This window comes from Protobothrops mucrosquamatus, unplaced genomic scaffold (assembly GCF_001527695.2).
Source record: "Protobothrops mucrosquamatus isolate PMUCROS unplaced genomic scaffold, P.Mucros_1.0 scaffold556, whole genome shotgun sequence".
Lineage (NCBI taxonomy): Eukaryota > Metazoa > Chordata > Lepidosauria > Squamata > Viperidae > Protobothrops > Protobothrops mucrosquamatus.
The window spans coordinates 233,733-247,171 of record NW_015386859.1 but is presented as its reverse complement, the minus strand read 5'-3'; the positions used below and the strand labels follow the sequence as shown (position 1 = coordinate 247,171).

At 35.9% G+C, this 13,439-nt stretch overlaps 1 protein-coding gene across 1 annotated transcript in view; it reads left to right on the top strand.

The window, feature by feature from the left end:
• The window catches only part of TERF1 (telomeric repeat binding factor 1), an 8,778-nt gene extending 419 nt beyond the window's left edge, over positions 1 to 8,359 (top strand). The window contains exons 2-9 of the mRNA XM_015817166.1: positions 796 to 891; positions 1,772 to 1,902; positions 2,860 to 2,946; positions 4,372 to 4,521; positions 5,357 to 5,475; positions 5,737 to 5,837; positions 6,329 to 6,399; positions 7,920 to 8,359. Of these exons, the coding sequence (XP_015672652.1) occupies positions 796 to 891; positions 1,772 to 1,902; positions 2,860 to 2,946; positions 4,372 to 4,521; positions 5,357 to 5,475; positions 5,737 to 5,837; positions 6,329 to 6,399; positions 7,920 to 8,078 (914 nt within the window). The 3' untranslated portion in view covers positions 8,079 to 8,359. The remainder of the gene's footprint in view (positions 1 to 795; positions 892 to 1,771; positions 1,903 to 2,859; positions 2,947 to 4,371; positions 4,522 to 5,356; positions 5,476 to 5,736; positions 5,838 to 6,328; positions 6,400 to 7,919) is intronic.
• Positions 8,360 to 13,439: the final 5,080 nt, after the last annotated feature.

Below are 13,439 nucleotides of genomic sequence, written 5' to 3'. Positions count from 1 at the left end.
TGAATTTTGCCTGCCGCTGCCTGTGCCGCCATTTTTGCGAGGGCAACCGCGCCGACTTCGAGAGGAGCAGAGACTTGGCCCTAAGTACTTGGCTATTTGGCGGGATGTGGGAGAAGGGAGTTGTGGCCGTTGGTAACCCCTTTGTTGGTGCCGGTGCCGGTGCCCAAACCCATAATGCATGGCTCAGTAGACTAGAAACTGCCTGTTTCCTCTCCCTTTGGGCTTTCTCTGCAGCTATGGCAGTGATTTTGCCTGCCAGACGTTCAACGTCCGCATTTCTTTTCTATCATACTGACACTTTTTACACTTCTTTGCTTTATTTCGTTATATATGTGCTGCCTTTTTTTAGAAAAAAAAAATATTTCTCGGAGCAGTGGCTCTAGGCAGCTCTCAACAACCCATAAACCTTTTTTCCCAGGCACCTTTCCATTACAATGGAGAAGTCCGTTTTTGTCACAATTTTAGTAGTTTCTGTTGAATATTTGTAATTTTTGAGATGTTTGTTACAGAGCATTACAGAGTGACAAATATTTGAAAAGTTCTATTTTCTCTCTTCGCTGATGTTCATTAGTGATTTATAGTACAAATTATTTCCAGTTGGGGGGACAGATGGGCTAATTGTTTACTAACTAGCATAGTATTCAGTATAAATTGCTCTGAAATGTTCCAATTGTAAATGCAATTATTTGGGAGTGAATTCTATTATATTTAGTATTATAGACAAAGTTACTGATAACCACACAGTGGCACTGTAGGAACAAAATCATAACTGACATGTCTGATTTCTTTTTTCAGCTATTATTAAAGGATTCCACAAAATAGAAACTCATCAAAAGGAAACAGTGTGCCTCTGTCAGTTGTTGACATATATTGCCGAAGGAAAAACATTTGGTAAAACATTTTAATATTTTGGCTTTGACTTTGGAGAGAGAATTCTTAGTTAGATGCTTGAAAACTAATACTAATTATATTTATGCTTATTTATAGAAAAATATGTTTTAGCGAAAAAATATATTTTGCAAATTTATATACATACATACATAGTCCACACATTTGTATTTATCTTTAATTGTTAAAATGTAAACTACTTAAATTATTAGAAATAACCACTGTTAATAAAAGCAAGAGATCCAAAAAGTTTGGTAAATTGATAGCAACAAACCACATATTTTCTAAAATATGATCTTGTGTTCCTATGCTCAGCAATGGCAATTGTCTGGCTCTGCACTAATGGCAGCTTCAAGTCAGCAGCATATTTTAGTGTTCGTAAGCAAGTCCTTAAGTTACAAAAACATTGCTTGAATAGATTACTGCTATGGTTCTTGAATTCCTAGCTCAAAGAAAAATAATAGTTGTAGGGCTAATTTATATTATAAAATAATGCATTTAATATAAGTTCATGTTGTCTTTAATCAGGTGCAAGCTCATATCTTATTTAGAACTATTGTTCTGAACTGAAGACCCTTGATAGTTTATTGTAGTTTTTCAAATACTGTTAACAATGAGTAGCAAAATAAATTATAAAGGATCTTTATTCTATGCTATTTGATTTGCTCCCTCTCTAAATTATATCCACAGTTTGGCTTGGTGTTTAACCACCTCAGTTGCATAGTTGATGATCTCTATTTAACAAACTTTCTTCTGTGAACCAAAAATCAAAGGAAGAAATTGACTTCTAGTATAATGACTGATATCGTTTTTGTATGGATGTTTATTTTTTGGTCTTTAAAATACTATGCTGCTATTTTAACTTCTTCTCATTTCTCTTAAGATTCTGATTTTGGAGATGACCAAAGACTTTCACCACTGGAAAATGCTTTGTCGGTTTGGACTTCATTCCTAAAAACACAAAGCAAACAAGATAAATTGCATGAAGATATCAAGTGCTTAATTCAGATTCAGGTTTGATTATAGATCAATATATTCATTTTAATTCAGAATGCCATGCAAGAAAATCTAGAAATTTGTTTATGGATTCTCACAGGCAGATCAAAATGTTTATGCCATAAATTGAGGTAGGAAGTACAATGTTTAATATTTTAAGGCTTTTTCAAAACTATCACTATATGTAGGCTATCCTCAATACTTTCCATGGAAACTCTATCATTCACAAAATACAAATTCTTTGTTTTCATCAAATCCATCCTTGCATCTTTAAAATTCACTTAGGAATTTAAACATTTACATGATTTTACAGTTAATTGGCAGCAGCATGAAATCTCATGACCATTTATAGCCTGTGGCCATATAAATGAATGAAAAAGCTACCACGCAAACTCTAGTCATTTGTGGGGAAAAAAGAGCAGAGTCATATTGGATGGGCAAAAAGCATAGGAGAGAATAGCACAAAAGAAATATGAGAAGTGAAGGTGTTGAATAAGATACTCCCAGGATCAGTTCCAGTTATCCCACTAAGGTAGCTAGACATGCAGGAGTAGCAGCCGTCATCCTCTGCCCCCATGCCATAGGCCAAACATGCTTCTTTTTTCCATTCATTGTCAATATTGCTTGATTCACTTACCTGTGGAAACTCCTATATCCACACTGAAAATCAGGCGGGGAAAGGATGAAGCTGTCTCTAACAAATGATCCTGTCTATAAGAGTTCTTAGTAGCAATGGAGAGGATTTTCCGGTTCTTTGTACCAGTTAATGGAATTAGTGAAACATTTATTTGGCTGATGGGTTCCTCCATTGTGCTGAAGGGGAAGGACAGAGTAAATGCTCTTTGGCACCATACATCAAGATGAGTTGCTAGAGGGAAAAGTACAGTTGATCATAACATTAAATTGCATCAGTTGTCTTGTTCCCAGATTTGTTATAAAGAATGGAAGTCATTACTTAAAGTTGTCTCTTCGTAGGCTGTTGCTGTATATATGGAAAAAGGATATTTTCAGGAGGCTGCAGAAGTGATAGAAAGACTTTTCCCAGAATCTTCATCCAATGAGGTAGTATGTTCAATATTGAATTAAATTAGACAATTGTTCTGAAGCCTTGTGAAATAAAAATGCATGAGATATTCTTAAATGATCAATGTGCCGATTTACTAAACTGATAAAACAACTTTCAGGATTTACTCTTCTAGTCATTATTAATTTGTAATCTATGAAGGCATTAAAGTATGGGTGAACAACCTGTGCCCCCAATCTGGTTTTGTGACTTTCAGGATGCATTGCTGAAATCAGTGATTAAAAGTATTTTAATTCTACAATATTTTCCCTGTTTTGTCTTTTACATTTTGGACAATAAAATAGATGCATTATATTTCTGGGACACCAAATACTGATATTTTCAGTAAATTCCAAATATCCAATAGTAAAAAAGCTAAAATGTTGGCTTTATTGACAAGTTACAGTACACCAGGCAGCCTTTTGAAATCCAAACTAAGAAAAGTGTGGCCTTAGTCAAAAATAAAGTTGTCCTCTATTCTATTAATGTTAAAACAGACAATAAAACTTCCAGGAATTTTCAGTAGTCATACCTTACCAAATTAACGTTTCTGATCCAATTTCATGCCTCCTTCCTATTCAATTTCTCTGCAATAATTCCAGATATTATTTTACTGCCATCTAAATTTCACTCAACACTATCAAAGTTTAAGGAACTTAGATTGTGGATTTTTAATCTTGTAAACACCTGGAGCCATTGTGTGAGTTGGACAGCCATATAAATTTGTTTAAAAAAATAAAAAAAGGAAAAATTCATACTGGCGACATTGGCATCAGATTTTTTTTCAGATCATTATTTTGCCTACTGTATGTTGTATAATTTACTGTGATTAAGATTGCTTCACTTCTATAAAATATTGGAAAGTGGACACCATATATTTATTGCTGGATTGGAAAACTAGCTGGAGCAAATAATTAAAGGCAGGAAAAAGAACAAAAATGAATACAAATTATGATATGTAGGATGGGATGTTTAACTGAGATGTGGGTATTTTAAAAAGAATAATGTGGAATGAAGGAATGTAAAGGAAGATTAGAGGAGAGTGTTCGGCATGAGATGCATTGCTTTGGTTGCCCAAGAGTTTGACTAAAGAGAATTGAGCTAAAGAAGCTATTGCTGTTGTATCATCTTATCTGCACAGTTGTGTAAAAATTATAAGGAAAAACTGAAAGCTTCTACAAAATGAAATTCTACAAAATCTAACAAAAGTGAATTTGTCATGCCTCATGTTATTAGGAAAGATAATTTGCATGTACTTATCACTTATATTGTATTATTTATAATGGAATAATATAGATTTAATTTCCTACATTTTGGTTTCTGGCAGCAAAACTAATGTTCTGTTTCTTTTAAAATATATACCATTGGCAAGATTACAAGCACAATATGTAGTATTTATTATATTCTGATTTTTCTTTCTGTAGCCTTTAAGAATGAAGCTTTCTGCAATATCAAGACAAAAAGATCCATATCATCCATTTCTTCGATTTTTCAGTTTCAATCTTTTGACTGAGAGAATTAAAACTTATATCAATATTTTCTTGAAAAAAGAAACTAACAATTTTTTAATGCAGGTATGTTGAAAACCATAGTAAAATAGAATAAAAGTAGTGTGTACTAATTGAATTATGTAAATGTTAATTATTCAATTAACCATATAAGTGACTGAATGTCTTACTCATTAAAATATTGTAAAGTATTGGAAATGTTCTAATTGTTAAAACTGTAGTATTATACAAACTACCAAATTTTAAATAACATCAGAGTAGTAGGTGCAATAGACCAAATGTATAACACTGCAACAATTTGTAGCTTGGATGGGATTAGAGCAGAATTAGTTTCATGACAACTCTACAATTCTAGCAGTTCAATTAATAGATGTACCCAGATTCTTATCTTCTGAGGCTTCTTTGTGTTAGTTTCAGTTCCTGCCTGATGCATTGACTGAATGCAGCCAACCATTTTTGCTTGCCCCTAGCTAGATCCAGGAAGTTATAAATTCCTCCCTACATAAACCTCATTAAAACGGTTATTATTTTTGGAAGGGGGAAAAATGGAATGAGAAAATCTAATTATTTGCTACTTGAATAAATACCATACTGCTGAAGTATGTGATGATGATTCATCTTGATTATTAGGCTTTGCCTTGCTCTGAATATGATTTCCAAGAGCTTACTGAGGTAGTAGCAGGAACACAGGACCTGTCTCTGATTCATTAAATCATCCTAGAGTGAGAACACCCCTACTGAACTGAACTGAACAGCTCTAGTTGTTAATTATATTGCTGCTTTATTTTACATTTTTATTAGTCTTGTTTTAAATCTTTAACATATCTTGTAAAAAGTCTTTTAGGAAGACTGAGAAAGATAGGAAAAGTAGTATTTCTTAAATAATGTTGATGTTTTACAGGAAGCTACAAAAGAGGTGAAAACGAAAAATTTGGGAATAATGGTAAACACACAATGCGACAGTACAGTTGAAATAAACAAAGAAAATCATTTGGAAAACACACCAAGCACTCTTCTAAAGTATGAATTTCCTGGAATTTGCTAGTTTTATACCAACATGAGTAGTTATTTTGGGGGTTACAGATTTTTATTTTCATCTTTAACGTACTATACTGGTAAATAAACGGCTCTTTTCCTACTTAGTTTTTTTAATGTATTATATGTTAGAAAAGTGGCGGATAGTGGAATTTAGCAAAGAATGGTATAATTCAAGGGGAGAAAAATTTCACCATCCATATAGGTATTCTCTATCATATCTCCTTTTTTTTCATTCTCTTATAGATTACATAAACATTCTTGTTCCTTACCTGGTCAGTCATTTTGGAAACCAAGGCAAATACAGACTTTTGTGTCCAAAAATATAAAACGAAAAGCCCTTCAATGTAAGTAACTGCGTAATTTCAGTATATCTGAACAGGATAGTTATATTGGAAATATGGATGGAATCAGTTACCCGTTCCCAAAATCCATGCTTCAGAGTCCTGCCTTTCACTTAAAAAATAGTCTCTCGTGGAAATCAAAGTATAGACCAAGGTATCAATAATCATTCTGTAGCCTGGCATGCTCTGTGCTTGATACATTTTCATTTATGTTGACTAAGTTCAGCTTTACTTGGGCTAATCTCCATACACCTTTAAATCTTAAATCTCATAAAAGACATCTTTATTCAGAGCATTCTTTCAAAGGTTCTCTTTTTGCCTCTTAAAAATAATATCCATTTGTTTTATTTTTTATTGATTCACTTTATTCTATTTGTTGTATTAGTCCTGCTGCTAATCCCCTAATTAAGTGTAGTTTAATTAATATTTAGCCATTAAAAATGCATAGTACTTCAGGGTTCAAAAGAGATGTTTGTATTGTTTCTCTGACCCAGGTACAAAAAATCTGCAAAATACTACAACTGCTGTACAAGATGGGTTTCTGCCAGCTTGTCGAAAGAAAAAGGTATAAACAAGAAACATTGAAAATAATGTATTAATCTAAAATAATATTGATGAGATTAACCAAAGAAACAATATTTTTCCAAAATATTTTCCTGCTTTCCCTAGAAGACTGCCTGTCTATAAGCATGGTCTGATACATACAAGATCCAACAAGATAAAAGGGTTATTTCCAATCCAGCCTGGCCGTGCAGAATGGTCAAACCTAATGTAATAGGTAAAAGTGCAGTAGTGTTCATATTTACATATTTATTTACTTCTTTACATGCAAGTGTTTCTTAATATAAATTCTGGGGGAGGTTTACAGTAAAAAAAATTAGGCTAATATACAAGTAGGACATGAAAATAAAACCTAAAACACTGGTGAAATTTAATAAGGGACACCAAATACAATGGCGGAAGGCAACCTTCCCCAATTGTTCCAAATGTCTGGAAATTCAATTTGTATAATAGGCAGCTAATATGTCTGAAGACTGCTGGCTTGGCTTATTGGAATTAAAATCCAACATATCTAAAGTTACTCTACAAATGATCTACAACATGCTAAACATTTAAGATTGAAACTATGATCTTTGCATGCCCAAAAGGTTGTCTTAACTATCACACAAGCCAAGCTAGGTACTATATTTCTGGCCAATTATCAGTGAAGAAGCCAAGATGCCTTGTGTCATTTGGCGCTTCTATTACAGCTGCTTATCAAAAGGAAAAGCAAAGAATGTCCGCTGTTGCGTAATTCTCATATATTCAGACCCACATAATACAAACATTTGTCAGTAGTTTCAGCCCCTCAGATTTTGGAAACTGGTTGTTTCTGGCTTCTTTTTATCAGCTTTCTATTTCAACTGTCCCAAGTTCTTTAGTGTTAATATGACATTCTAAGGAAATTGAACTTGCTAAGTAAAGGGTATATATACATAGGCAAGAGAACTCTGTTCAGAAAAGTGTTAATGTTTCCATTTTATAATGGAAACCTAAATGCATATAGGCAGTGATCTTTGTAGACCTGCTTCTTATTGTCCTGCTCCTTTCAAATAATCTCTATATTGGAGTCTGTATTTTGATATAGTATAACAGGTTTGCATCTCAAATTGTAATTTTAAAAAACTCATATGACAATCACTAAATATTGAAGATAAGATTTATGATAAATACAGAAAGCAAGAAATTGCTACAGCTTAAGAAAATATTGCTATAATCTGCAAGTGACTGTTTTATGAATGTGAACAGAGGTGGGTGTCTATGTGTCTATAAAAGTTTTTATAAGAGCAATTTCTACTATTGCTCTGTAATTCTCACATCTGAAATAATCATTTGCTTTTCAGCAAGCTTTTCATATCTTTAAAATGGTAATGGAAGAAATAGTTCTTAAAATGCTGATCTTTTGTAAAATGCAAATGCTATAGACTTTAATTGTGGTTTCAAGAATGAGAGTTAATAGAATGTTCTGTCAGCAATTGCTAGTTAAGCTAATAATGAAACTGCTTGAAAATATCTGTTATAATATTTTATTTTAATTTTCTATAGCCATGGAAGTGGGAAGAAGACAAGAAATTAAAAAAAGGTGTACAGAAGTTTGGAGTTGGCAACTGGTTGAAAATTCTTCAGAATTATGATTTTAATAATAGAACCAATGTTATGTTAAAAGACAGATGGAGAACATTAGTTAAGTTAGGCTTGGCCTAAATTGTTTTTTCCTCAAAAACTCAGCCTATTTACTTACCTCATTACATTTTGATAATGATGATGTGATAGTCTTACTAGGTGGTATCTTGAATTAATATAAAAGAGGAACCATTTTATGTAATTATAGTTCCTAAAAAATAAAGTTTTTGCTTCTTCAGTTGACTCTTGAAAATCTAGAGGTGATGAGATGTTAAGTGGAAGGTCTATTATCTAGTTAATCATTTGAATAAAGGTGCTTGAGACAAGCAACTTCAAATTGATTTAGTCTTTCATTCTGGAGAGCTTGTAAGAAATTCAGGCTAATATTTTGCAGGACCATATAAATACTGCAAAGTTAAGACATAAGTCTTAAGCAGACAAGTTTAAGATTCCTGTTGCCTCCGTTTAATCAAGGATATCTTACATTGTTCTATGCAAAGGGGACATGGAGATGAAAGTAAAGTATGCAAGAAATCCTTTAACAAAGTAATCATGCTTTAAGGCAGGCATGTCAAACTGCCGGCCCATGGACCAGATGCATCACGCCGAAACCGCATCCACCCCATTGCCAGCAGTGGGGGAAAAGTCCCAATATGTCACGTGACGTCGCAAGTTTGACATGCCTGCTTTAAGGCATGGGAGTATTTCTGCAACCCTTTCCATAATCTTTACATGCTCAGGAAGTGATAAATTGGCTTCCTGCAATGCTTTCTTGAGTTAACTATCCAAATATGAACCCACTATGTTCAGCTTGTGGGCAACACTGAAGTGCAACACTGTTAATTATAACAAATGTATTGCATTTTTAAGTTCAATTCATACTGCTGCATTTTTAATTTGTAAGCTATATTTTATTTTCTTGCAATCAATCATAGTAAGTGACTTCTCCATTCTATTTTCAGGAATGTCCAAATAACTACTTAGCAGTTGTATAGTATTTTGTAGGAGCAATATTTTGAAGAATCTATAGATATAAGAATTTATTTCAATGTTGTTCTTATTCCAGAAAGTTAAATTGTTTTACAGATTTGGTTGCCTGCTGATGTGAGGCTTTGATCAGTAAGAAAGCCAATTTTATAGGCTTGCTAGTGATGCAAGGGATTCATTCTCGTATAATCTGCTATCCTTCATGTTTCCTTCACAATCCTTTGTCAATGACACTGATGCCAAAAATAACTGGAGTGTGCCAGATTGATCCTTATGGTACTAAGAATGAAATGTTAAAGCTTATCTTTCTGAATAGTATTAAATATCTATACCTCAAAAATTTAAATGATTCTGTAAATAACAGTCCTTCAGTATAGTCATCACAATGACTTTTAGGTAATATTTGCTGAGTATCAACCCTAGATACCAGTTACAGTATCATATCCTACAATCTGCTTCTGATTTTTTTCCTAACATGCATGGAGCCTTGCTATCATTTCAATTCACAAGTGGACAAGCTGCCAATGGCTTAGTTGTAGATTTGCCTTCTAAGGAGCTGAGAGATCCAGTCTGATGTAATGATTAAGATGCTAACCCCAAAATCAGGAGACATTGAGTTCTAGTCCTGCCTTAGGCACAAAGCCAGCTGGGTCGCTCACTCTCAGCTTTGGGAAGGAAGCAATGGCAAATCACTTACCAAAAAATCCTTGCCAAGGCAACTGCAGGAGTAGTCCAGGTAGTTGTCAAGCGTCAAAAATTGATTTAAAGGGATTCCCTCCCTCCCCCAAAATAGGAACTGTGATATTGCTAAACATACTTCTGATTTAATGTCAATAACTTCCACTTCAAATATTTTCAATTATAAATAAAGCAGACACTTTTCAAAAGAACTAATGCCATATTACAATTGATTTATGTAAATGATTACCCAGCTTATCTGTTTTAATGGCATCTCACAATAATTACCGTATTTTCCGGCGTATAAGACGACTTTCTAAACCCTGAAAATCTTCTGAAAAGTCGGGGGTCGTCTTATACGCCCAGTCGTCTTATACGCCGGAAAATACGGGTATTCAGGCAGGCTTCCAGAGTTCGGCTGGCAGGATGCAGGTAACCCCTCCCCCCATCCTGCCGCCTCCCACCGCACCGCTCCGCGTCCCGCGCCTCCGTGTCTCAAGCCTCTGTGTTATGCTTGGGCGGAAGACTTTTTCTTTTACAGATTGGGCGGGTGGGCCTGACATTCGCGCGCAGGCAGGACCCCGCCCGCCGAGCCACCGCTTCCCCATCACCCTCCACGCCAGCCTGCTCCGTCTCCAGACCTCCCAGCTGACGGGCGCAGGTCCGGGGGTTGCCAGCTGACAGGCGCAGGAGTTCGGCGCTGCAGCGGCCTCCGCTTCGCCCTCCGCACCGGCCAAAGCGTTGCCTGACGTTTCGGCCGACGGACGCAGGTCCAGGGGTCGCCAGCTGACGGGCGCAGGAGGTAGGCGCCACCGCGGCCTCCCAGCCGCTTGCTTCTTCGCCTGGAGCAGTTGCAAGGGCTTGCATGGTCGGCGGCGGCGGGGAGCGCGTCAGCGGCCCTTGGGGACCATGCAAGCCCTTGCAACTGCTCCAGGCGAAGAAGCAAGCGGCTGGGAGGCCGCGGCAGCGCCTANGCATTTGAAATTAATTGAATTTGACTTTACTTTTTTAAAGTTATTAATTGAGTTTAGTAAAGTAAAGGGAACTGAAGGGAGAACAGAAAGCTGGTTGACTCAAATCTCTTCCTTCCCACCATCTACAGATTTCTTTATGATTTGGAAGCAAGCTCCTGTTTTGTGTGATTATGGGAGGATTTAAAAAAAAACATAAAAACGCAAGCTCTTTGCAAAGGGGAAAAAAAAGCTATAATCCTAATTGGCATGCAATCTGAACACAATGAAAAAGGAAGTTGTATTCTGCTGTGGTAAAGGTATAGATTTCCCTATCAGTTGTGTCTGACTTTAGAGCACAGTGCTCATCTCTGGTGAGCATTATTCCAAAGATATTTTCCATGGTCATGTGACCAGTGTGGCTATACACCAAAGGTGCACAGAACGCTACTATCTTCCCACAGTTGTGGTACCTATTTATCTACTCGCGTTTGCACGCTTTCAAACTGTTAGGTGTGCAGGAGCTGGGTCAAGTAATGGGAGCTCACCCTATTGTGCGGAGCTTGGGTCTTGAATCCCAGGCTGTCAGCTCTACAGTTGACAAACTCAACATCTTTAACCGCTGAGCCAACGTGCCCAAGGGATTCATACTCCATGCCTGCCAATTGACCCCTTACTTATGTTAGGTATACTGTGTTTATATATATTCAAATATATAGTTTTAATCTTTCTGGGAGCAGAAAGCCAATCATCTCTTCTGATGTTTAAGTCTCCAGAAGTACATATTATGGGAAGTTAAGTTAATGATAAATTTAATCTAGGGGGCTACATTTGCCAACTTGTTTTATCACTCTCCCTTCCTTCTGCTGAGATTTATTTATTGAATAGTATTTGTACATTGTTCCAGAGAGAAACTCTGACATAGGTCACCAGATGTGAATGTTAGAGGCCCTAATATTGTAGAGTATCATTTCTGCTTTGGCATAGGGAATGTCAAGGATAAGAAGGGTTTTTTTTTGTTGTTTTGTTTTTAAATATAATTTTATTAAACAAAAAGATAAAAACTAACACCAGCTAATACAAAATGAAGAAGGTAATAGAGAGATCAAAGACAAAACAAAAAGTGCAAGAAATGAAAGTTGAAAAAGAATAGAAAGGAAAGGAAAAAAGATACAGTGGTATCTCAATACTCATGATGATTTTGACCTATGTACATCTCATGGAATTAGATTGGATTGTACATGTTCAGATTCAAGAGAAAAAGTGTCTTCTTTAGTGCTATAGCTATATACCACAGCAACTGGTTCATTAAAGTAGAAAGACTCATATTAAAATTGCTTAGTATGAAGTAGACTTCTTAAGCCAAGTATTCAAGTGTCTAGCAGTGAGCTTGTGGCTGCAGTGAGGATAAGAAAAAGAGAACACATGGCTTAAATGCTACAATGTAATCGCACAGAGTATTGCAAATTTACCATTCTATATTACTGTGGGTGGCTCACTGCCAATTTCAGTCTCAAAAGACATTAACTTGGGCTAATAGTGTATATAATTTTTTTTTCTCCCTGGAAAATTTTCAACTGCATTTTTTTTATATTTTCTATGAAAAGATAAAATCCCATGAGTCAAGAAAACTTTGAATATTGAGCATTCAACACTATGAACTTTGGGTACCAGCTAAATTGACTCACTAGCTATTACTTTGGTAATCAGCTATGAGACCATGACCAAGGATGAGTCTAGAAATTAGGGTTTGGTTTCTCAACCTTGGCAACTGTAAGACATGTGGATCCCAGCATGCTGGCTAGGGATTTCTGGCAGTTGAAATCCACACACCTTAAAAATTGCTAAGATTGTGAAGCATTGACTTAGAGTATTAGAAATAAAGAATATAATGTGTGTGTGTGAGAGAGAGAGAGTGTATAAACATTCTAGCAGCATTACAACTTAGAATATCAATATTACAAGCATGACATTTTTTGACTTTCTCATTTGAATTTGAGTATAATATCTGGAAAAGAGAAACATCTGCAGATTACAACGGTATATTTGTTGTTCAATAACTGTTTTGATTTTGAGCTAGTTAGTATTAAAGTCTCCATTACACAATTGCTTTATAGCTATATATTCTATAAATGCTATATATGCATGTTAATAAATGGAAAATATGTAAGCGAAACCAATTTAACAAAAATTACATTCCCCCAAAATAGTTGTTTTTTTAAAAAATCCTTAATAATAGTTCTTCAGATTCAACATCAAGAATAAACAGGGAGGATTAGAGTTTAGGAAACAAGGTTTATCCATTTCCTCAAGTACTTATTTGAATATTGACTGGCTCTAGAACCTCCTGTAGAAAGAACAAACATTTTAGTTTCCCGAGTTGAGCTCTCCAAGGTACTGAAAGTTCATTCTGCCTTGATTATTCACTGCAAGTATCTTACATTATATGATTTATATAATGATTCACTGCAAGTATCTTACATTATATGAGGCCAAGGCTGGCCATGTCTGAGGGACGCGGCATTGGAATGGTGAGGGGGGAGGTTGGGGGGCTAAGAGAGGGTGGTGTGATCAGTACAGTCAGTGGGAGGGGCAGATATGGCGGGAGCAGAGGACCATATCGGGTTTTGGGAGCACGCACACGCTGCTTACAAGCTTGTGGGTGCTCCAGTCCTCAGGACTCTACTCGGTCCCCAGGGATCTTAGACCCTCGGGCCCGGGATCACCGGCTGATGTTATGCAATGCCAGGTCCGTGGTAAACAAGGCCCCCCTCATTCAAGAACTTATTCAAGAGGGGGGTGCGGACCTGGCAGGGATCACCGAGAC